General features: G+C 44.6%; 2 protein-coding genes across 3 annotated transcripts in view; one reads left to right on the top strand and one right to left on the bottom strand.

The window, feature by feature from the left end:
• LOC142814226 (uncharacterized) overlaps nucleotides 1-21,193 on the bottom strand; it is a 48,648-nt gene extending 27,455 nt beyond the window's left edge. Inside the window, exon 1 of one of the 2 annotated variants that reach the window (XM_075892537.1) lies at nucleotides 21,064-21,193. The gene's annotated coding sequence lies outside the window, so the exon portion shown is untranslated. The remainder of the gene's footprint in view (nucleotides 1-21,063) is intronic. The other variant, XM_075892536.1, reaches the window with a different exon arrangement.
• LOC142814227 (uncharacterized) lies at nucleotides 17,358-21,901 on the top strand. The gene is made up of 3 exons (XM_075892538.1): nucleotides 17,358-17,449; nucleotides 18,669-19,073; nucleotides 21,700-21,901. Exons 1-3 carry the CDS (start codon nucleotides 17,429-17,431, stop codon nucleotides 21,850-21,852), a joined length of 579 nt encoding a protein of 192 aa, XP_075748653.1. The 5' UTR covers nucleotides 17,358-17,428; the 3' UTR covers nucleotides 21,853-21,901.
• Nucleotides 21,902-23,121: the final 1,220 nt, after the last annotated feature.

Genomic DNA, 23,121 nt, shown 5'->3' with positions numbered 1-23,121 from the left:
AATCATCCGCACAAGCTGCGTGCGAGTGTCTGAATGCTTAATTTATCTACGAGCGAATAAAAAAAAAAGTCCTCACCCCGCTTTCGTATATATTTTGTATCGGTGGTTCTTTGGTGCGCACGAGAAGCTTCATTTGCTTGCAACACCCAAGTAGGTGCATCTGGGCTCATTCAGTAGGGCGCACGTTAAAGAACCCCAGGTGGTCGCAATTTCCGGAGCCCTCCATTACGGCATCTCTCATAATCATATGGTGCTTTTGGGGCGTTAAACCCTACATATCAATCAATCAACCAATAAATCAATCAATCAGTAGATACAATGCATGATGCACAACAGTAATCAAGCGTGACGGTTGTGTTTCACAGTTCGACTGGCCATCATCACTGGACCTAAACTGAATTACAGGAACAGAGACAACTGGAAGAAACAGTTTACGAGATACGTAGCAGGTGGCCTATGACAGCAAACAATTATTGATGTATATTTTCACGCATTGCATACACATACCTTAATGCAAAGTCAGGGTAAGAAGTAACCCAACTATAATATTATGATTGATTTGATTGATATGTGGGGTTTAACGTCCCAAAACCACTATATGATTATGAGAGACGCCGTAGTGGAGGCCTCCGGAAATTTAGACCACCTGGGGTTCTTTAACGTGCACCCAAATCTGAGCACACGGGCCTACAACATTTCCGCCTCCATCGGAAATGCAGCCGCCGCAGCCGGGATTCGAACCCGCGCCCTGCGGGTCAGCAGCCGAGTACCTTAGCCACTAGACCACCGTGGCGGGGAACTATAATATTATAATACAACAAAAACGTTCATAAATAGTGTATTCGCCCCATATTTTCTATACAACTAAGTTTAAGGCTGAAAACGATAATTCAATTTTTCGTGACTGATTCCCGGGAATTCAGTACATTTATAGAAGAAACAAATTGTTCCGAGGTTAAACTTTGTGTGAGGACATGACATATACTGATGCTATGTATTTTTAGCGATGCCACTGGCAGGATTTAGTTGCATATGGGCGAAAGCACGCAAAAGTGTGCCGCCAACATGTGTTTTCGATTGAAAAGCCGACACCGACACATCCGAGTAGAACGCAAATGCCGAAAGTAAGCGGAAATGTAGTCGACGAGTGTTACAATGTGGGCTTGTTGGTGAGACATTTAAGCTGCAGCTTTGACGTAGCGCGGACACCGACACGAAAGGCCACGTGAGGACACCACGTGTGGTCCGTGCGGTGCCCGTACGTGCCCTCTCTTGACCGTGTGTCATTTCGTGCTGCATCAAGACCGATCGAGTATACGAAAGGTCGTGTTGCGAAGTAAGTTATCCACGCATTCTCACAAATGGCGTCATCCAATGGCATCGTAACGGCGGTGTTACGTTTAACGAGCTATTTTTTGCTCAAATAATTTCTGATTAATATAATTGGCTTTCTGTCCTGGGAAGATGTGTTCGCTACTGAAAAAAAAATTTATTGGCAACTGCGGAGCTGGTAATGGGGCAGTAACCAAGCAGTCTTGCTTTATTAAAGTTATCTTTCCCAAACTAAAGCATGGTCAAAACTAGCACATGACTATGGGTCGTCACAGTGTCTGCACACTTTGTAAAAAATAGATAAATAAATTCAATTCAGTTCAATTCAACCCAGTGCGACATTGTGTAAGCTTATTGTTGTGCGTTACCAAACAGCTGAACATCTGTCGTTTTCCTTTCAACAGCTCGTGCTGCTTATTGAAAGTCCTAAGGCTAACTCTCATGTCGCATCTGTTTCTTACTTCCATTACTAAGCCTGTGAGATCAGCAATGGATAAAAGGGATACCCAAGGTCGACTATCCTCTTGTTCTTCGAAAAGGTTCTTAACTAACTAGGTTGCTTTACGTGCAATGCAGCGGAACAGCATGAAATTCTTTGTCCTGTTCTTCTGCCGTGTCGCCTGTCGCAGTGGCCATAATGTTTTGGTTGCTTTCTACGACGACGTTTTAGCCTGAGCTAATCTGTAACAATTTCTATGCCTATATAGTCAGCTCAATTGTATAGCGCCAAGACAATAAAGTTATCCAGCATGATGCTGACAAGCTACTCTCGAAGAAGAATACGGATTAGCGAGGAACACACCGCTAATCAATAATCTGACTCTCCACGCTCCGATGACGACGACAACGACGACGATGTAGGACCCACCGAATGGCCTTCGCCTTCAAGTCGTCTTAGATGAACGAACAAGAAACGCTGTGGTTTTTTCTTTTGTACTTATTTGTAATACCTCAAAAGCCTTTTTTTACCAAATATTGTAGCATACCGCCTCACTTTAGGTTCCACTGAATGTATCCCCTTCTACCACAAGTTGCGCTAAGCTCCATAAGCAGCTGACCAGTGGGAGGAGGAGGAGGAACGTTTAAGCAGAAAGACAGGGAGGTTAGCCAGTTCTTAGACCAGCTGGCTACCCTGTACTGGGGAAAGGGGTGAGGGGAATAAAAGATGATAAAAAGAAAAGTTGCGAATAAAGAGAAAGAGTGAAATTACAAAAAAATAGCGACAGAGGAAAGGCAACATGAAAGAGTACAAGACACTAAATCTGTCTCTGAGGCCAGTTGTCCGCAAAAAGCGTAGCAGAGCTTTCAAAGCCTTCTGGGCTGAAGATGGGCTCGGCCAATGACCCAGAATTCTTTGTTCCGACAAAGGCCGATCATCCAGTCTATCCAGAGCTGCAGTCAGCTCTTGTCTTGGCGCGTTGAAATGGGTGCACTCACATAGAAGTGGCGCGATGGTTTCTTCGCAGCTGCAGTACGTGCATGTAGAACTGGCCATTCCAATGAGATAAGAGTATGCGTTCGTGAAGGCCACTCCAAGCCACAGGCGGCATAGAAGAGTCTCCTCAGCTCGAGATATCCCTGAGGGAAGAAGAAGCTGCAGATCGGGATCCAAGTTATGCAGGCGCGCGTTTGTGAATTCTGTTGAGTTCCATTGTACCAGTGTGAGGTCACGTGCCAGCGAACGATGTCTTGTAGCTGCGTCGGTTCTCGAGAACGGGATAGCTGTGCATTGGGTACCGTCGTGTGCAGATCTAGCGGCCTCATTTGCGCGTTCTTTGCCATATATACCGCAATGACCTAATATCCACTCATACACTATGCCGTACTGTTTCTCGATGGCCTGGTGATGAAGAAGCCTTATTTCAGCTACTAACTGTTCATTAAGTCCATGGCGAAAGGGTGACATAAGACATTGAAGAGCTGCCTTTGAGTCCGAGAAGATAGACCAAGCTGCCGAAGGTTTTCCAACTATAAACCCCAGAGCTGCACGTATGGCGGCGAGTGGCCATGTTTTTGTACATATGGGCTTCAATGCAGGCTCCACTGCCAGTTACACTGTTGAATCTCTCCCTGTTCAATTATTTCTACGCGCTGCTTAGTTTGTTGCGCCGCGCGTGCCGTGCGCCAGCATTCCATAGAAGGTTTGGCTGCACTTATCAGCCAAAATGGCGGTGTCGTGCGCGAAAACCCCAGCGCACCTGTAGCAATTGAAAAGTCGAGTGTCGCGCTGCTACGCACGTACATAGATGCGCGTCCTATTCTTGGCATGGAGGAAAGGGACAGGTAGAAGAGAGCAATGTGCAATGAGAAAAACAGAAAGAAAGAAAGAGAGAAAGAAAGAAAAAATGAAAGAGAGAAAGAATGAAAGAGAAAGAAAGAAAGAAAGAAAGAAAGAAAGAAAGAAAGAAAGAAAGAAAGAAAGAAAGAAAGAAAGAAAGAAAGAAAGAAAGAAAGAAAGAAAGACCTGCACAGGCCGACCTACTCTTGCCACCATTTCTCGGATGTGACAATGGCTACCGAATTTTTGAGAAGACTAAATTTCCAGATAAAGTAGCGTGGAATTCGTAGGTTTGTTTATATCGCATCCTTCAGTTTTAATCTTTCTTTGCTTCTCAGCTCCGCTGCAAGAAGTTTTCAGCAGTTTCTAGCCGTGCCGCTATCAGCACTGCAAAACTGCGTTAATATTTTGTCATCAAGCAGACTTTAAAGGATTGCCGTCTATAGCCCATGTACAGCAGCCGACGTTGCGGGTTTTCCTCAAGGATTAACACTCGGTTCGCGATATACATCGAAAAGCATAAAAAGGGATTCTCGTAAACGAGCTGCCGCGATTCAGATTGTTGCCTTATTTCATTCAGGTTCAGATCAGAGTTTTTTTTATTTTTCTGTCGTGCAACAGTGCTACGCTACGCTTTCTTCAGATGATCCGATTCGGCGAGCATGATCGCATCGCCGTCGCACTTCTCCATAAGCAACACACGAATATTTAATGGGAAGTAGCAGTGGAACAGTCGGCGAGATAGCATCATTTACGGCTACCGTGCGTTGGGTCGGCTATGCTTTGGTTTGACGCGCCACTTTTACACGTCAAACTATGGTCGCCGAATGTGCGATTCAACAAAATCAATTTTAATTGCATCATCCAAAATAGTTTTTCGCGCTACTCTATCATTCATACATTCCGGAGTCACTTTTCGTATAAAAATGAGTCATCCGCGAGCATGAATTGCATAAAAGATCTTATTTCGATTCAACCAATTTTCGATACAACGAAGTAAAGCACCGATTTCACTTACGTCGTTATACCGAGTTTTAACTGCATTTTGCTAAATAAAAAATGACAAATAGGCGTTCTCGTAAGTCAAGGTTACGTGGCCGGGATAGGAGCATGTGGCTCACCCGGAGGTACTTTTCGTATAAAAGTGAGTCATCCGCGAGCATGTATTGCATAAAAGGTCTAATTTCGATTCAACCAATTCTCGATACAACGAAGTAAAGCACCGATTTCACCTACATCATTATACCAAGTTTTAACAGCATTGTGCTAAATAAACAATGATACAATGACGTTCTCGTAAGTCAAGGTTACGTGGCCATGATAGGAGCATGTGGCTCACACTGTCTGCAACCGCCCCTTAACGCAGCCCATCCATGGAACAAGTCGGTAACGCGAACGCGGCGATGTGATAGGCTCTCTCCCCAAGTTCAATGCCACGCTGCCTTCTGGATTAAATCAACGCGTCATGGCAAGCGTCTGCACGAGCAGCTTAAACAACTCCTCCTTAAGCTGTACACTGAGAGGGGGGGGGGGGCACAGTGCCTTTTCTGGCAGTAGTGATTGTAAAAAGGGGGAGAAAGGCTGGAACCCATTTGGGTCGGAAAAAGCTCATACACACCGTCTGGCACCGAATCGGCGCGGGTGACACATATCTGCGGGGTCATGCGGCCACAGAGGCACGCCGCAAACATAACCTCTGCGGCGGCCCCACCGTACGCGCGATGCTATTTTCTGTCGGCCCAAGTGAAATCCGCCTATTGTGTTTGCCGCCGCCGCGCCTGCTTCTTTCTCTTCTTGTCCTGCGCTGCAAAAACTGGAGACAGGAAGTGGCTTCTGTCTTCGCGTTGGTTTTAGCTCGGCAATGACCTCGTTGCACGAGGATCGTCTTTCTTACGGGGTTCCTTGCTTTCACTTCACACTGGCTTTGAGCGCGCAGTTGAACAACTTGTGTCTGCCGAAAGCTCTGAAGCGATTGTTCCCATCCTTCTTGTTAGTGCGCGTAGGGTGTGATTCCATACAGGGAAGAAGTATTACAATGATTTGGCTCCATCGCGCTTCGATACACCATAGTGATTGTGAAGGTACGAGTGGCAATGTGCGTAGCGTGGACTCTTTGGTGTTGCCAGATAGATATCATAGCATGTATATTTTATTAAGTCAATTATTACTAGCATGAATATTGGCCAAAGAAGTGGCTGAAAATCATCTCTATTATTTATTTTATCTGTGTCATGCCAAACATCCCATCCGTGTAATACATGCTTTCACGTTTCAGGTTATGCGATTGAGGCGTCATTTCTTTACTGCATGGTTTCTACTACGTGCACATTCGGGTATGCGCCATCTACACGGTACAACCAAAACGATGTGTGAGTGTGAGAGTGCCTGTGTGCCCTTCACGTCACCATATCTAGACGGAATGCGCGTCATGCCCTGGCATGCGATTCTTCTTTTTTTTTTCATCGCCTACGCAATTCACGTGACCACAATCTGGTGCCAAGCAAGGTGAAGAATCGACCACAATGACGTCACTATAAAACCCTACCATTTATGTGAAAGAGTGCACGAGGTTAATGCCGTGACATGTTTTCATGACCTTACAATTATATTTCTCGTACACCAACTTGGCGCGATGCAAGCTTCGACATATATTAGGTCATCGAAACGACACAACACATACATACGGTCAAGTCATGTGTGCGTGTCCCGACCTGTCACTATTGATTCTCATACTCACGACATGCAGCTTGGTATAGGGCCACTTAACGAACGATCACGACAGCACATAAACGTAGGACGATAGACGCATAGGTTCTCCGAGAAATTCTGGGCACTTTAAATACCTACGAAGTGCCTAAATGAGTGGGTAAATAAGACCGACATAAAGTGAGCCAAGTAGAAAAGGCTCTTACACATAGAAGTGTGGCAGCTTGGGCTAGTTGGTATGACATGACGATAGTTATAGCGCGAGAACAGCACGACGACGCAGAGCATTCCTTCCTTCGGGTCCTTCTTGTCTCTGCGTCGTCGTTCTGTTCTCGCGCTAAAACTATCGTCACGGCTCTTACACACTTCCGACTAGCATAGGTCACGCGATAATTTCCTACTGGCGGTCAAACACCGTTTCTAGGTGACCGACGTTCATTCTTCCCCGTGATTTCGACCTCTAATCAATGCCACACCGAAGTCACTTCAGCTCGTCATTCCAATGCCTCGTAAAATATGCTAACGTCCTGTTCTTGCTAGTGTGATTGGCTGAGATACTTGCCTGTGAAAAATAGAGCAGCAAGCACCTATGCCTTTCGCTCTTTGACAACAGAAATTTTGGGAACGCTAACATTGCGACTAACTTGTTCGCGCGGTCGGTTCTATAGTTGCAGATGTGAACGGGAATACTATGGCAGAAGCACAATGTCGCACAACGGTACCGCCATTCCGTGTGCTCCACACGGCTTTCGCATCAAAGCAAAGCTCTGTGACATCACATTTCACTTGTGCACGTTGTTTGAAAGAGATTCCGAAACTCTTTTCCCGGCTCCCGTGGGACGCTTGGTCTCACGCCAATAAGCGGCAGAGGGTTCCATCTCTGGGGACTACAGGGTGTCCAACTTGAAACGAACTAAACACATGACACTGTGGTAAAGTGAGAAAGTAGAGAGGAGGAGAGCCATGCAAGCCGGATGTGCTTTTATCCGCTGGCCACGCGTGACACTGGCGAAATTACGGAGCAGATTTCGCTGAAATGTGCTGTGCTTAGGAGGTGTTGTTTTCGGTCGCGTTTGCCTTCTAAGCGTCTATTCATAATTGAATCTTTATGACACATCAGCGCCAAACGATTACAACTAGAAATAATTGTGTTGCACACCGTTAAAATGTCGTATTTTATAAAATTATTCGCTTCAAAACTACTAATTTGTCGTTTACACATGAACTGCAGTAAGATATAAAATAAAGTAAGTTTCCGCTTCTATTAATTGTTAACTTTTATCTGTTTAATTTAAAAGCGTGGTGGTTTGGGCTAGTCGGTATGACACGACGATAGTTTTAATGAGTTAGAAGTTAGCGCTAGTCTTTTTCTTGCCCCTTTGTCGTCGTGCTTTTCTCACGCTATAACTATCGCCGTTTATTTGTGTGTTGTAAAACGTATCAACTGAAGCTGCCCAATTTGTCATTCATACAAACCTCTACACAAATAAATGCTGAGCCTATTTGTTTTTGTTTATGGTTTTTTTTATTCAAGTTCTCTATTCGAGAAACGCTGACCTACACGCAGTGCGAAAATCACAATGCGTAGATGCAACTTTCATCCAAGACTGAAATTTGTACAGAATAAGGGAACCCTGGCTCCATATGACACTAAATAATGAAAAAACTAATAACCATCCCCGAGCTGCCGTGACAGGACTGTATATTTCAACAAGTTAAACAGTAAACAAAGGATATAGCCCAGCCGACGCGCAGTAAAATAAATCATTAAACGTCATGAGTAGCACATTGGCTTCTGTCATGAGAAATGAGTGACATTGCTCGTTTGCCAGTGCACACTACGTGACAGCAATATGAGCACAAGTCATGCCAGTATCAGCGTGGGCGTTGTTGTTTTTGAGCGAAAAAACCATCCTGTGCGTGACTGAAAACTAGAAATATGCTGCCAAAATAATTAATGAAAATTGCTGGGTCCTAGTGGAGATCTAACTCGAGTATTTTGCGTGAGAAGCACGTGTTATACCACATAGTCACACTTTTCTCTTTTTTTATCTTTTACATGCATAATATTTATTACCAATGCGGTTTATGTGTATACATTTAGCGTACAAAATACTTAACACCGCTTTTATAGATGTACAATAGTCATTACCAAGCAAATCCTATGCAACGCTGTGTCTAAAAGGGTATTTGACCAGCGCACTTGATGACCTCACACTCACATGTAAGACAGACATGCGGAACCTATGCTTTCATCCCAGTCCCGTTTTGTACAAATTACTGTCCAGCTAAACGACTTTTATGAACTGCAGTTTCAGCCGAACCTGTTTCAGCTCAACCTTCCCCCCCCCCATTCATATGAGGAATCCTGCGCAGGGGGGGGGGGGGAGGTTTGTAGCAGCGCCCCCTTCCTAACACGTCAATGCATGGAACAGACTTTGCGCCCCCATAACTAATAAGTCGATGTAAGGGGCAGGTTTTTCACCCCCCCCCCCCCTCTTGCACATGCCTATGCGGACCAGAGTTCATGGACAGCCGCGCTTCTGCTTGGAAATGCAGTGAAAACAACTTCCTCTGCTTGAAAATGGAGTAAAAATAACTTTTCCGCTTCACAAACACACGCGTCCTGTGTACAAGCTTCACACTAGAACGTGTAATATTGCAGTATAATATTGCGTGGTACAAGCGTGCATTGTCATCAGGCTTCGTAACAAATGATTATCATAACAACTTCGCGGTTTAAAACCGACCCCTCATCACAAAAGGCGCACACGTTACTGCGCATGTTGCCTTTGGACCACGTAGCAAGTTCGAAAACATTTTACGCGGACAACTGCTCGTGGTTTCAAGAATGCTATTCATTACACAAAATGCAGCTATATGCGAAAGCTTCACTAACACAAGCCACTTTCAACCTCACTGAGCACGTTATAGTAATTCGCAACTTAATTTTTTAAAGTAACATGATGCAAAAAAAGTATGAGCTAAGTGGTTGAAGTACCCATTAGGGGCAGGATGTCGCTATCACGTTTAACTCTTAAAGGCGACGCTTAAGGATTTTCCAACTTTTTAAAGTTTCACTCCGAAATTCCTGAGCGTGACGTCATGAATCTTATAACTATTTATCCAAATTGCTCTTACGCTCGCTCAACGAAATCTTCGGAAACTGTAATAAATCTTTAGCCCCCCTCCTCCCCATACACACATTGTACTTCATTTTTACTGATCACGAACTACGTATGCCCTCGCAGCGTCTCAAAATCTGATTTGATTGATTTGTGGGGTTTAACGTTCCAAAACCACGATATGATTATGAGAGACGCCGTAGTGGAGGGCTCCGGAAATTTTGACCACCTGGGGTTCTTTAACGTGCACCCAAATCTGAGCACACGGGCCTACAACATTTCCGCCTCCATCAGAAATGGAGGCGGAAATCTGTGACAGCGGTTTTCTGCCACGGATGTTTAGGAGACCCCTTGCGGATCGGTGGAAAAGATGAGATAACTTGATGTGTTAGCAAAGGGAGAAGAGGATAGGGATAGCACGCAGCGTGAAATAGGTACCACCGCCCAATTCTTTTCAGCCATCGTGCCCAGCGACGATTTTGTTGTCTGTCAGCACCATATATCATGCGACGTAGTTGAAAAAAATGTTTTTTGGTGATGTGCTTTACGGGCATGCAGTTGTCCTCACTATGTTTAGAAGTTTTTTCAGCCACTTGGCGAAGATACACAGAAAAAATTGGTGCTTGTACGCGATAGTTAAAGATTTTGGCGACTGTACCTCGCACTTTTTCGTGGCAGACAATAGTCAAGCAAAAGTACAACGCCAACCTGATCGCTACAGTTTGTCCATTAGTTCTGATGTCTGTAGCTACATGCAGCCAGTTTCTAGCTGCGTTTTCTCTTCAAATATTTAGGCCTAGAAAAGGTATTATCGCATGCATATATCGTTCTAAGCTTCAACAAAAACTCATAGAAGAGAAAAAACAGTCAGCTTTACCGCATTGCAAAAATATATGTGGTGAAGCTTACCAAAAGTAAGAAGGGACAGTGTCAAAGGACATGGTGTGCCTCTGAAAAACGCTTTTTTTATTTTTTAAGTTTTTTGACAATGTGCTTTGTGTACTTGTATATAAAAATCACTAATATACGACATCATGCTAAGATGGCGTCACCACCCGTAATTTATTTTTCCACATTTTCTCGCTTACCAAGAATAATGTCGCAGCAACCGTGGCGTTATTCGTGTCGTGAAAAAGTATTACAAGTTACTGGCATGAGAAAAAGAATGTTTTTTTTTTCGTTTTAGTGACTCGCCTATTGTACGCATCTTTTATAGATACCCTACACGCAGATATGTTATTCCCTCGGCAAGTCAGTTGCACATTCTGTTAAATAGCAACACAGAGCCAAAAGAGGCCATCGGCAAACGCTGAATGTCGTGTCATCATCGTCAGAAGCAGCGCAGCGACATGGTAACTTGTTTCAGCTTGTGCATTCCAGAATTTGCGGAATGCGACGTCATAGGCAGGTGCACTAGCGCGTACAGCTGTCTGACAGCGGACTTCTACCTGCTCATCTTCTGCATCACTATTAGCCTTACCTGGAGTCATATTTATACTAACATCTACTCAAAATGATTAGATTAGATTTGTGGGGTTTAACGTCCCAAAACCACCATATGATTATGAGAGATGCCGTAGTGGAGGGCTCCGGAAATTTTGACCACCTGGGGTTCTTTAGCGTGCACCCAAAATTGAGTACACGGGCCTACAACATTTCCGCCTCCATCGGAAATGCAGCCGCCGCAGCCGGGATTTGAACCCGCGACCTGCGGGTCAGCAGCCGAGTACCTTAGCCACTAGACCACCGCGGCGGGGCTACTCAAAAGGATTACAAAGCAGTATCGGCCGTATACCATTTCAATGTTTATTGATCAGAGCTGTGGTATATGTAAGGGGGTACGTTGTACTCCCTCCCCCACCAACTCTTTCAGGAAAGTTCTTGATAAATATATCTTATGTTGTCATATTCTTCAGAAAAAAAAATGACCTAGCTGATTTGCTGCCACTTAAAACTCGCATTCGAATGTATTATTCAAAAGGCGTCAAAAAGAGCACTGATTACGTGAGATATCGGCGTTGAAGAGCATTCACAGCGTGACTAGTTGAATCACCCCGGCTCACTCAGACTCAGATCGAGCCGTGGGTGTGAGCATAGGTCGGCAGAACTTGTGGAGCTCCCTCGGGCTCACCCACGAAATATATTTTGCGCTTTGGACCCACTCGGACTCACAGTCCCCAAAATGTTTCGGAGCCGGGCTGGCTCGGACTCACACTAACGAAAATTTTCTTCAACCGGACTCACTCAGACTGAATAACATTACTCAAACGGACTCGCCCAGACTCAGACTCACGGCTCGATCTGAGTGAGTCCAAGTCAGTCGACTCACGAGTCCAATAACATAGTATTGCGATTTTCAACCAAAATGTCAATGGTCTACAACACGAATACTTCGTGTATTCCGTGCTCTACTTGGTATCTCTTAATATAGTACATTTAATTGTACATATTATAGTATATTTAACATATTATACATATTACATATTATAGTATATTTATATATTATAGTATATTATAGCATATTATAGTATATTATAGTAGTACATATTATAGTATATTTAATATAGTACATTTAACGACTGATTGCGTGAGTGATTGACTGACTGACTGACTGACCGATTGAGTGACTGAATAACTGACTGATTGAGTGACTGACTGACTGACTGACTGACTGACTGACTGACTGACTGACTGACTGATTGATTGATTGATTGATTGATTGATTGATTGATTGATCGGTATGTGGGATCTAACGTCCCAAAACCATATATGATCATGAAAGACGCCGTAGTGGAGGGCTCCAAAAATTTTCGACCACCTGTGGTTCGTTAAAGTGCATCCAAATCTGAGCACACGGGCCCGCAGCATTTTGGCCTCCGTCGAAAAGATACAGTGCTCGTAAACGGTATGAGGACAATTTTCGTGAACGAGATGACGACATAGGTATATTTATCCAGAACTGCCTTGGAAGAGTTGACGGGGGTCAAGGACCTCTCTTACGTAGTTCGCGCCTCTGATTAATACATACTGAAATGGTGTATGAAATACACTACTTTAGAACATGTGTGAGCAGACGTGAGTATGAACGCGAATTCAGGTAAGGCTGATAGTAACGCTGAAGATGAGCAGCTATGATCACAAGTCAGCGAAGAAAAAATGAAACCTCACTCATACTCAAACAAGAAATATAGCTTGCGCTTTGGACTCGCTCAGTCTGAGACTCACAAAAGTTTTCCGGAGCCGAACTCACTCGGACGCACACACAAAAATTTTCTTCAACCGGACTCACTCAGACTAAGACTCACGGCTCGATATGAGTATGAGTGAGTTTGAATGAGTCTGGATGAAGAAAATGTTTGTGAGGATGAGTCCGATCGTAAGTCCATGAGAGAAAAAAATTTGGCGAGCCCGAGTCCGAGTGAATCAGAAGCGCAAAATATATTTTATGAGCGAGAGAGTGAGCTCCACCATCGTCGCTGACCCATGGGCAGCACAGTGGGATTTTACGTCCCAAAACCACGATATGAATATGAGGCGTGCCGTAATGGAAGGCTCCGGAAATTTCGACCATCCATGGTGTTCTTTAGCATGTACTACCATCGCGCTGCAGACATGGGCCTCCGAAATTTCGCCTGCATAAAAATGCTATCGCGGCCTGAATCGAACCCGCGACCTCCAGGTTATCAGTGGAGCCCCGTAATCATTTTCTCATCACGCAGCATGTAAAAATAAGCGGGGCGTTTGCTGTCACCATTTCTAATAGCACCATTTCTAACACGAAGCGAAGAACAGTTATACCGATGTGGATTGGAGCCAATCACTGCTTCAAAATTTGTTCTGTTATGCACCGTGTGACAACGGCACTAAGTGCTACGCCTCGGAGCGACGAACATTTTAGAAGCACAGTGAAATATTTTATACGAGCTGTCTGAATCCGGGGTATACAAGCTGTTAAAACTGAATACCAAGTAAATTGAATGTCTCCATTTTAAGATGCCTCAATATTGAGGCAGCACTCATTTAAACGAGACTCCTCGGACTTCGCCCATGAAAAGGTGTACGTTGGAGGCTTGTATTTTGCAAGAATCTCGGTGGCCATACTGTTCTTTGCTTTTAATTAGGCGTCATGGCGCTACAAATATTTACATTAACTCTCAATTGTGTTTTATTTTTCTTGAAATTTTGTGCGGGCGGTGCGTGGCAACAGAAGCGAGTTTTAAGAAAAAAATTAAGAAAAAACAGGTACTACAATAAGAAGTTGTTTTACCGAGAAAAAAAAACACATACAGTTGCAACTCGAGCCCGGGCCTTACGAGTGAAAAGCGGGCACTCAATCTCTACACCACAGTGGTGAAGCCGAAGGGCAGCTCTTGAATGACCAGCTATTGCAGTCTATACCGATCGTAGCGCCAAAGGCACCCTCTTTTGGTTTCACTTTCAATTCAATTCAATTCAATTCAATTTTATTTCATCCCAAGGATGAGGGCAGGCTCGGGAGAAAAGTGACGTTTTGTCACTTGAGGAGAACCCGAGCCTCCCTAATACATGGCAAGCAACGTGGACATGAGTAAAGAAACATAAGCCATGAACATATAGGCAACGAACATAGGCCATGAGATGTTTAGCGCAGTACAAGTCGGAAGATGCACGTACAGTAATGCTATATACAGAGACTAATATGCGTAAGTAGTTCGGCACAAATTCCGAAGTACAATGCAAAATATGACGGAATACAGAATACTATATATATGACAACAATGCTATGCATAGAAATTGCGTGTACACACATACACATAAATATACACACACATATGGAGATGCATATACAGACACATATACATACACACACACACACACACACACACACATATATATATATATATATATATATATATATATATATACACATATATATACACACACATATACATATATAGAGAGTTTCATGAATGCCTGGACCACCATTTTCTCAATTTTCACAATAAAAGCACATCCCTAATGTCACGTGCACTGCATTTCTCAAGGATTATTTTGCCTCCAGTAATTTATTTAATAACAAAGGAACACTAAAACATAACATTTGTCGCCCAAAGTTTGTTCTACAGAATGGAAGGTTCCAATGTTGTTGGTGACGAGTAGGGTACGGATTAGCATGCGTTTCCAGTTCAAAAATATCTAAGAAGGCACGATTGTTATGAAAAAGAGATTGCTTATATCTTATTGCTAGGGAATACTCGTAAAGTTTGTGAATTGGGACAATATTATAGCGCTGAAACAGTTCATCTGTGTGTGCATAGTAGTCAACATTTGCTATAAACCTGATCGCTTTCTTTTGTAGTCTGTATATTTTATTTATGTTGGTTGCTGTCGTACTTGCCCATACCAAAAGACAATAATTTACATGCGACAAAATTAAGCTGTTATAAAGTGTTAGTTTAACAGAAACTGGAAGAAAATAACGCATTCGTGCAAGTATGCCCACACATTTTGATAGGTTGGTAATTGGATTATTAATCTGAGGATCCCACGACATTGTGCAATTAAAAAGTACTCCTAATGTTTTAACGGTTTCTACGATTTCAACAGCCGTGCTACCTATACGTAATCTATTGTCTAAGGAAATCAGTCTCCGCGAATGAAAAACTACAGCTTTTGTCTTTATTGCATTAATAAGTAATGAATTTTGTTGACTCCATGTGTTTAAGCTTTCTAGCGTAGTGTTTATAAGTGTGGTCATGGCAGTCATGTCGTTACCTGTAAAGAAAATGCTGGTGTCATCCGCGTATATTATGTATTTAGCTTTGTCACTGACCTTGACAATGTCATTTTTGTATAGGTTAAAAAGCAGCGGTCCTAGAATGCTACCTTGCGGAACCCCTGTGGTTATTGCCTGGAGAGAAGAAAGTGAATCCTTAATTTTTACACATTGTGAGCGGTACTTGAAGTAAGATTTCAAGAGGGAAAGTGGAATGCCACGAACACCATATATTTCTAATTTTTCAAATAAAGTATGATGACAGAGACGGTCGAAAGCCTTAGAAAAATCTATGAAAACACCAATGCAAAGTTCTTTACTCTCAAACGATTTAAGGATTATTTCTTTCTGAGCTAGTAAAGCAGTCTCCGTCGACCTGCCCTTCATAAAACCATGTTGAGATTGGGGTATTATGTATAACTTCATACAAAAATTCATAAGTCTTTTAAAAATAATTTTCTCCAAGCCTTTCGAGAATATGGGTAATGTAGAAATTGGCCGATAGTTCGTAAGATCATTCTTGTCTCCTTTCTTATATAACACGCTGACAACGGACGTTTGCATTTGTTTTGGGAAACAGCCTGTTGATAGGGACAAGTTATAAATGTGAGAGAGCACGGGAGCTATGATATCGATTGCATGTTTGATCGGGGAAATCTGAATTCCATCTATGTCACGAGCACTGCTCTGTTTTAGCGTGGAAAAAATTGAAACTATTTGTTGTTCATCGGTTGGTCGAAGAAAGATGTTCTTTGTCTGTCTTGTCATTGCGTCAGTTATAGCTGTCTGCGCTGTTTGCGTCGGCTGTGCAACGTTTGTGAGAAAATGATTAAATCTTTCTGCGAGTTCTAAATCTGTAACCGCTCGACCATCTATATTTATTTCAGTAACCCCAGGAGAGATCGGTGTCCTGTGAAGCAAAGCGTTAAGTTTCCTCCACAGTTCTGCACTCCCTTTGCAGTTGTCTGCATGAAATTGTTGATTTAAGTAATTTCTTTTTTCTTTCTTGATAAAGGCGTTCACCTTATTGCGGTATTCTTTAAATGTGGTTAAGTCTGATGCATCCTTAGTTTTTAAAAACCTTCTGAATAACTTTGATTTCTTTTCGATCATTCTTAAACACTCACGATTGATCCATAGTTTGCGACTTCTACGGCATTTCTGTATAACTTTTTCTTTAAAGTGTCTAAAATAAACTTTTTTAAATATAATCAAGAATGTTTCATAGGCTAAATCTGCAGTTTCTGAGTGGTATACCGCACTCCAGTCTGTTTGGGAAAGGCTTGTGCTGAATGCTGTTAAAGTGTGAGGTGTGATATTTTGAACTGTTCTAGTGGGCAGTGTTTGGGACTTCTTGATTGCACTCTCCATAACAAAGTAGAGTGCAAAGTGGTCGCTGATGTCACAACATATTACACCATTCTCTACGTTATCTTTGTTTACGTTAGTGATAAATAGATCGATTAACGTTTCTGAGGTAGGTGTGATACGTGTGGTAGTTTCGGTTACTATATCGTAGCCACTCGACCCGACCGTACACACAAATGTAATGGCGGCAGCAGACGACTCGATGCACTGGCGGTGCAGCCGTTGCGAGCAATCCACCTGGTTCCAGTGCACCATATCTGAACAAACGGACCATTTACCTCATCACTTTCAGATGATATTACAGCGGCAATAGCTTCAAAATATCTACCCCATTGCACTCACATTCGTTCATTTCTAGGAGAAAACGTAAAAGATGGACCATACGTGATGTATTTTGCATCTGCAAGCTTCGTCTATGTAAAAGCAGAATGAAGGTAAAGTACCGCTATTACAATGTAAGCTCTCTGTCGGCGAAGAAGCCCGAAGAAGTTCAAGTGGTTTTCAGAACGAACGAACTCCACGCCTCAACGTCGCACCGAAGCGTATTGACGTACGGCGCTGTACTTGCAGCGCGAACCAGGATCGACTACAAGCACTGCGCGAAAAAAAAACCCGTCATCGCGGAGACGCTCTTTCATTCTTGGTGACCCGAGCGACCTAGTTCGAAGACCTTGTTGGTTTTAGGAGAGAGGCGTATCACGGGTGTCACTACCGAACAAGCACCTCTATCACCGTGGAGGTGAGAGGGGAGCGCAAACATATTGCTGGCCAAAAATGTACCTCGGGCTTTGCGGCGGCTGCTGCGGTATATAAGCGAACGATGGAGTCCATCTGCCTTCCAAGGCCGTGCGTCCAGGAGGAGACATGCTGACTAGATTGTGTGCGGTGAGTGCTCGTTCAATACGTTGTAGATAACTCGCGCGTATAAACGTGTCTGAGACCGAAGAATAAAGCAGCAAGGGAGTCCGCGACACTTCATCACTTTCGTTATACATACACTCTCTTGAAAAGCGCAGACTAAAAACGCTGCTTACGCACTTCTCACGCGCCTTATGCATAGTAAATTCCCGTTCCGCGAATATATCTACGCAGTTTTTATCACACCCCTAAAGTAATCGGTATCGTGACTCACAGATACTATTGGCAATACTCCATTATAATTTACTACCGAGGAACACAGATCGTGATGCTTATTTAACAAATTGTATGCGTTCACAAATTTGTTATTTTGTGGTCACGGTGCTTATTTTGTTATGCATTTTTACTCCATAAAACCATACTTATGTGTCTCACTAAATTTCTTTAGTGTGCGTTCGTACCGTAAGTGACTATCTCCTAATTTTTTGCGAGAATGACCTTTAGGGTATATAAATAAGTAAATAAATAAACAGTTCTCTCCGTGAGTTATGAAAGCTGGGGAGTAGTCATTGTAAACAGAGCTTAGTAAGTTGGGAAGCTCGAGCGAGTTAGCCAGCGGCAGATGACAGAGCTTAAGTGGTAAGTGATCTTCTTGCAAGTTCGTTCAGTGCAAAGCTGCTGTAGTTTACGAGATTTCCACTTTTTGCGGCGGGACGGACAGTCCGTTGTAGAAGTTTATGGATTATGCGAGCGCTCGCGGAATGCCTATCCCCGTCATCTAATGGACAAGAAAGTGGTTTATCTTGTGCTGGCAGTTACCAACGTCCTCCTCCTTCCCCCCTCCTCATCAGAACTCACGACCCGACCATCAAAGAGTCTTACCATTAGCCTTATTCCTCTAAATGACATTTACACATTGTTGCTAGCATAGCCCCAAAGCATTGATGCAATATGTTACCTCACTCGTACGAAGCCGTAGTGTCTGCGATTGCTAGAACTACAGAAAGGTGACGGGAACACGCCCGATATGAGTATGCCACTGGAACCGCAGCCAGGCTTGCGCATCAGCCATGCGTAGAGCAGAGTCATTCATATACATCGGTTATACCACCGTGGAAGCGCTGCCCTGCTTGCGTTCGCCTTAGACGGAATGACGGGGCACTGGCGAGCCACCTTCCTTTCGTCTAATACTTTTAATGCCAAACAGATGTGTAATTCATGCCGCACGTATTGTACATTCTTGCAGTTCCTGCTTGCGATCGCAACCACAGCTACTGGGACCCTGCACTGCCACCTGTTAAAGAGCGGTGGCGGTGGTGGGGGAAGGCCCTTCTTAGGAGGCGGCTTTCCAGGTGGCTTCAAGGGTAACCTCGGAGGTGGTAGCTACTCTGGCTTCCGCAGCGATTTCCAGAGTGGTGGCTTTGCACCTTCTGGATTCGCACCTGGCCCAGGAGGTTTTGGAGTGGGTCCCGCTGTAGCAGGAGGATTCAGCTCAGGGTTCAACCCAGGAGTGCCGGCGGCGATAGCAACAGGACTTGGCCCAGGAGGGCCGGGTGGATTTGGTCCTGCCCTATCTGGCCCACCGGCATTCTCCCGGCCACCACCAGTCACATTCATACCAGGAGGTCAAACCAAGGTCATTCTCGTAAAGGTGAGGCTTGCCTCCTGGGAAACTCACACGGCACCTTATGTGTATTTGGTTCTGAAGGTGCCTTAGGATAGCCATGGTGCTTCTGAGCTATCCTTAGGGTGCGTCAGCGTACCTGTTGCCAATGCAGAATTCCCCCTAAGTTTTGATTTCCAAAATACAAGCCCCGCAACTTCAATGTATACAAATGTAACCCAGGTAGTTCTACTACAAAAAACATGGCGTACGCCTGAGCTTCGCAATTGAGGGCATAACACGATAATGCAAACTAGCGCCGTGCGTATTGCCTTGAACCATGTGGCCGGGAAAGTAACGTTTTTGCAATTAACACTGGCGTTCCAAACTTTTCCTGAATACCTGTTGTAGGTGCAGTTACAAAATGTCCACTGCGCCCTAATTTTTTTCTCTTGCTAGCTGGTGAAGTATCCACCACACTTGCGTAAGGTGTCACACGCACCAGTGAAACTGCACACTTTGTAATGGGTGGGCAGCTTTCAACCTCCGATACGTCTTTTTGATATGTGGGGTTTAACATCCTAAAACTATGGTACGATTGTGAGAGACACCAGCTTCCTGCACGCCACGCTATTGACATGTTTTGACGCCTGCTGAGATTGTAAGTTTCTACCGCGCAACGTCATATGCATTCAGAAGACTTCTCCCAATCTATTAAAAGTTGCCATTAAAAATGGCAATTTTTAATAGATTTTGTTTTTTTTTCTTTTTTTTGCGAAGAATTTTCACGCACTAGCATGACTCAGGCTTCGCAGTACCTGCTTGCCACGCAGAAGGCCTGGGTTGGATTCTCACTCGGACCGACAATCTTTATTGCTTGTAAATTTGCATCTATCTCGAATTTCCCTGAAATGAAACGCCAATGTATAGCTCACAACCAATGAAGCCAGCGTCTAAATTCCTCAAAACGTGCTCTCTAACGATATCGCGTTAACACTTGCCTTGCTTGCCGTAAATGACAACTTAAGCGGGAGGCGGTGTCATGCTTTATTATCAACCTACTGTGATGCATCACGCAGGCAGCCGCTACGCAGGCATCTTTTGTTTTTTTTTTATCCGCAGGGTAGAGTACCAATATAGTTCAAAGAATATCCCAGTAGCAACTTTTTTTCTTTTGTAGCTCCACGTCGCGTAGGCACTTAGTAAATAATTCATGTGGGGATGGCGAAGAGTAGCACCGGAACACTGGTCCACAAGCAGCAAGATGTGATGTAGGCCGCAGGTCTTGCAGGCTCTGTGACTTGATGTGAAAAGCTGTAAAATGTCTTGAACGCAGAGCCACCGTCACTTTCAGCGTGACGAATCTGGTGATCTGGGTGTTTCTTCGATGGGTCAATATATGCATTTCCTTCTATTGATCCGTGAACAGGTCATATCCCTGGTATATTAGCGCGTCAAGTACGAGCAAAGCCCTCGGCATGCCCAAGTGATGCCGAACTTGAGGGGCCCGGGTATGAAGTGGTCTCTGGCTGTGTAGAATTTGAGTTGGATACCGCCACCCAACCGTCGGTGTTGCCCTTAACAAGCGGCCTAATATTAACGTGAATAGAGCTAAAGAGGGGCGCCACCCCGAAGCTGCGACTGTACAGTTTGCCCGCAGACCGTTTCACAACCGCAACACATTCACAACCAATAAAACAACATTCCTGAAGTACACAATCACACGAGCACGTCAATTCCAACTTTTTTTCACCACCAGCAGTCGGAGAAACGGGCCTCACCTTATGCGTCACCACACCAGAAATCCGCCCTGCCGGCGGCTTCCAATAATTTCCCCTGACAAAACGGAGGCGGCATGCCTACCTCATGGCCGTCATTCACCGGCGGTGGTACGAACGTTCAAGGGAGGCTAACAAGATTGAGTTCATGTCACCGGAAGCATGTCCGTTTTGTCAACATCTGCGAACTAGGTTAAAGCATATAGATGCCATCCAGATTTCGAACTCTGTGACGTTACCCAACCCAGCGCAATTCTTACCAGTGACCACGACCACCTCCATGGAACATCAGTCGGTGACGAGACCTTCAAGACTGCCAACGCTCAGGAACATGAAGATGCCAACTCACAGCGTGCTTGTAGGGGATGGACGACCCACGATCGGTCCTACTTTGAAAAAAAAACATTAACCAAGCAACCAATCAGATCGGTCACCCATGGGACTTGAGGGAGAGTATCACATCGCGAGTATACAAACCAGATGCCAATATCTGGTTAACCTCCCCGCCACCCTTCTTCTTTATCTCTCTCACACAGGGCTTATAACTCGGCACACCGTTCCTTATGCAATACGCACTAAGAGTTGAAACAAAAGTTAAGCACTTTAAATGATAACACTGGCTTCAGTTTAACTTCAATTTGCAAAGCACTTCACTGTCGCTTCAGTGAGTTTGTGCGGAACAGCGAAGTTCATTTATTTTAGCTAACGTTGTTGCTTGGGCGAGTTGGTACGACATGATTCACATTGAAAACAGCGCTATGGGGTACAAGAAAAGAAGGAGACAGACAGTGCCGCTGTCTGTTTCCTATTTTTCTTGTCCCTCGTTATCGGCGCTGTTTTTTATGTGACTCAGTTATTTTGAGGCGAAACAAACTGCTACGTGGTTGTGTTCGCAGGTGAAGCACTTGGGAACGACCACACACCATTCGACGGGCTTCAACGGCGGGCCAGGTCAGGGAGGCCCTCTTCTGGGACCCGTCCCTTTCGGACTACCCAGCTCCGCGGGATACGGGGCGCCACTCAAGTCGGGAAAGGGAGGCTGGTGGTGAACAGGCAAGCCACCTTTTCCTCAACGTGAGTATTTTGGTTGTGTGTGTGTGTGCGTGTGCGCGCGCACGTGTGTGCGTGTGCGTGTGCGTGTGTGCGTGCGTGCGCGTGTGTGTGTGTGTGTGTGTGTGTGTGTGCGTGTGCCAATCCCACACTCCACAGCGCTACGCTTCGAGCAGTTCCGCCACCAACGGTAATCTATTTACATACATGATTTACCGCTGGCGGTAGGCAGAGCTCAGTAGTGCTTCAGAGTACCAGGGCCTTGTTCGCTATTGTCCGCGACATGACGCAATAGGCACGGTCGTCGGCTCGCCCGTCTTTCGCCGGAGCAGTGATGCGCGCCTCCAGCCTGCACTCCTCCCTAAATATTATTGTGCTGGGTGGGGTTGCCCACACTCGCGCGCTTAGTTTTGTGTAGGTTGTGCTTTCACCAAAAGTTTCGCGACGAAAGTCACTTCGCTTGCTGCTAGCTAGAAGAGCCTGTTGTGCCAAAGGTGTACGACTACGTCCCATCAAACGTCAGTTGTCGAGACGTTAGGGTTGCGTCTTTCCCGGACTCCGATTGGCAGCGAGGTGAGTCTCTGGTTTGACGAAATAAGGCTAATAAATTATGAAAGCGAAAAACAAACTGGATTACTGACACTTTATGTACAGCTATTTATATCATTAAAAAGGTGAGAGTACGACTGCGAGTCATACCAAGCAAAGTAGGAGCTACTTCTTAGCTCATAGTCAATATATACAGTGTTTCGTATTTACAATGTTCCACTCAAATAAAAAGAAGGACGTACAACACAACTGGCAACTGCGACAGTATAGTTCCCGCTCGTTCCGTGCATGTATACCTCTGCGTTTTTTTTCGTGCGTACTTCGTTGTGTCTGAGCAGCGCGCTGCAAGTGCCGAGTCGTGCAAGTGTCCATTGCTAGTTCACACTCGTCCTGAGTACGTATGTGTTCTTTTAGTGCGTCCTTTGTGTTTCAGCCGCGGGCTGCAAGTGTAGAGTTTTACATATGACAATTTTGCTCGTCCTGTGTATGCGTGTCTTACTTTGGGTACGTCCTTCCTTGTGCTTCAGCAGGACGCTGCAAGTGTTGAGCTGCTAGCTTTTCTGCGTATGCAATCTCTATTTGTTCCTATCGCAATTATTAATGCGTCCTGTCTGCGAAAGGGCGAACTCCAAGCCATTGCTCAGCACTGGGTATACGCACTCTCATGATCGGTTAGCGTTTTGAATTTACTGCGGTTTCTACAACGAAATGATATCATA

Source organism: Rhipicephalus microplus, chromosome 4, assembly GCF_043290135.1.
Source record: "Rhipicephalus microplus isolate Deutch F79 chromosome 4, USDA_Rmic, whole genome shotgun sequence".
Classification (NCBI taxonomy): domain Eukaryota; kingdom Metazoa; phylum Arthropoda; class Arachnida; order Ixodida; family Ixodidae; genus Rhipicephalus; species Rhipicephalus microplus.
The sequence above is the reverse complement of the archived record's forward strand: the minus strand, read 5'-3'. Positions and strand labels throughout refer to the sequence as shown.

Bases quoted from the DNA above. Each gene is read 5' to 3' on its own strand.
- LOC142814227 (XM_075892538.1), top strand. From the start codon at position 17,429: ATGCTGACTAGATTGTGTGCG. The intron at 17,450-18,668 runs GTGAGTGCTCGT...ACATTCTTGCAG, and splicing joins TGCTGACTAGATTGTGTGCG to TTCCTGCTTGCGATCGCAAC. The intron at 19,074-21,699 runs GTGAGGCTTGCC...TTGTGTTCGCAG, and splicing joins CCAAGGTCATTCTCGTAAAG to GTGAAGCACTTGGGAACGAC.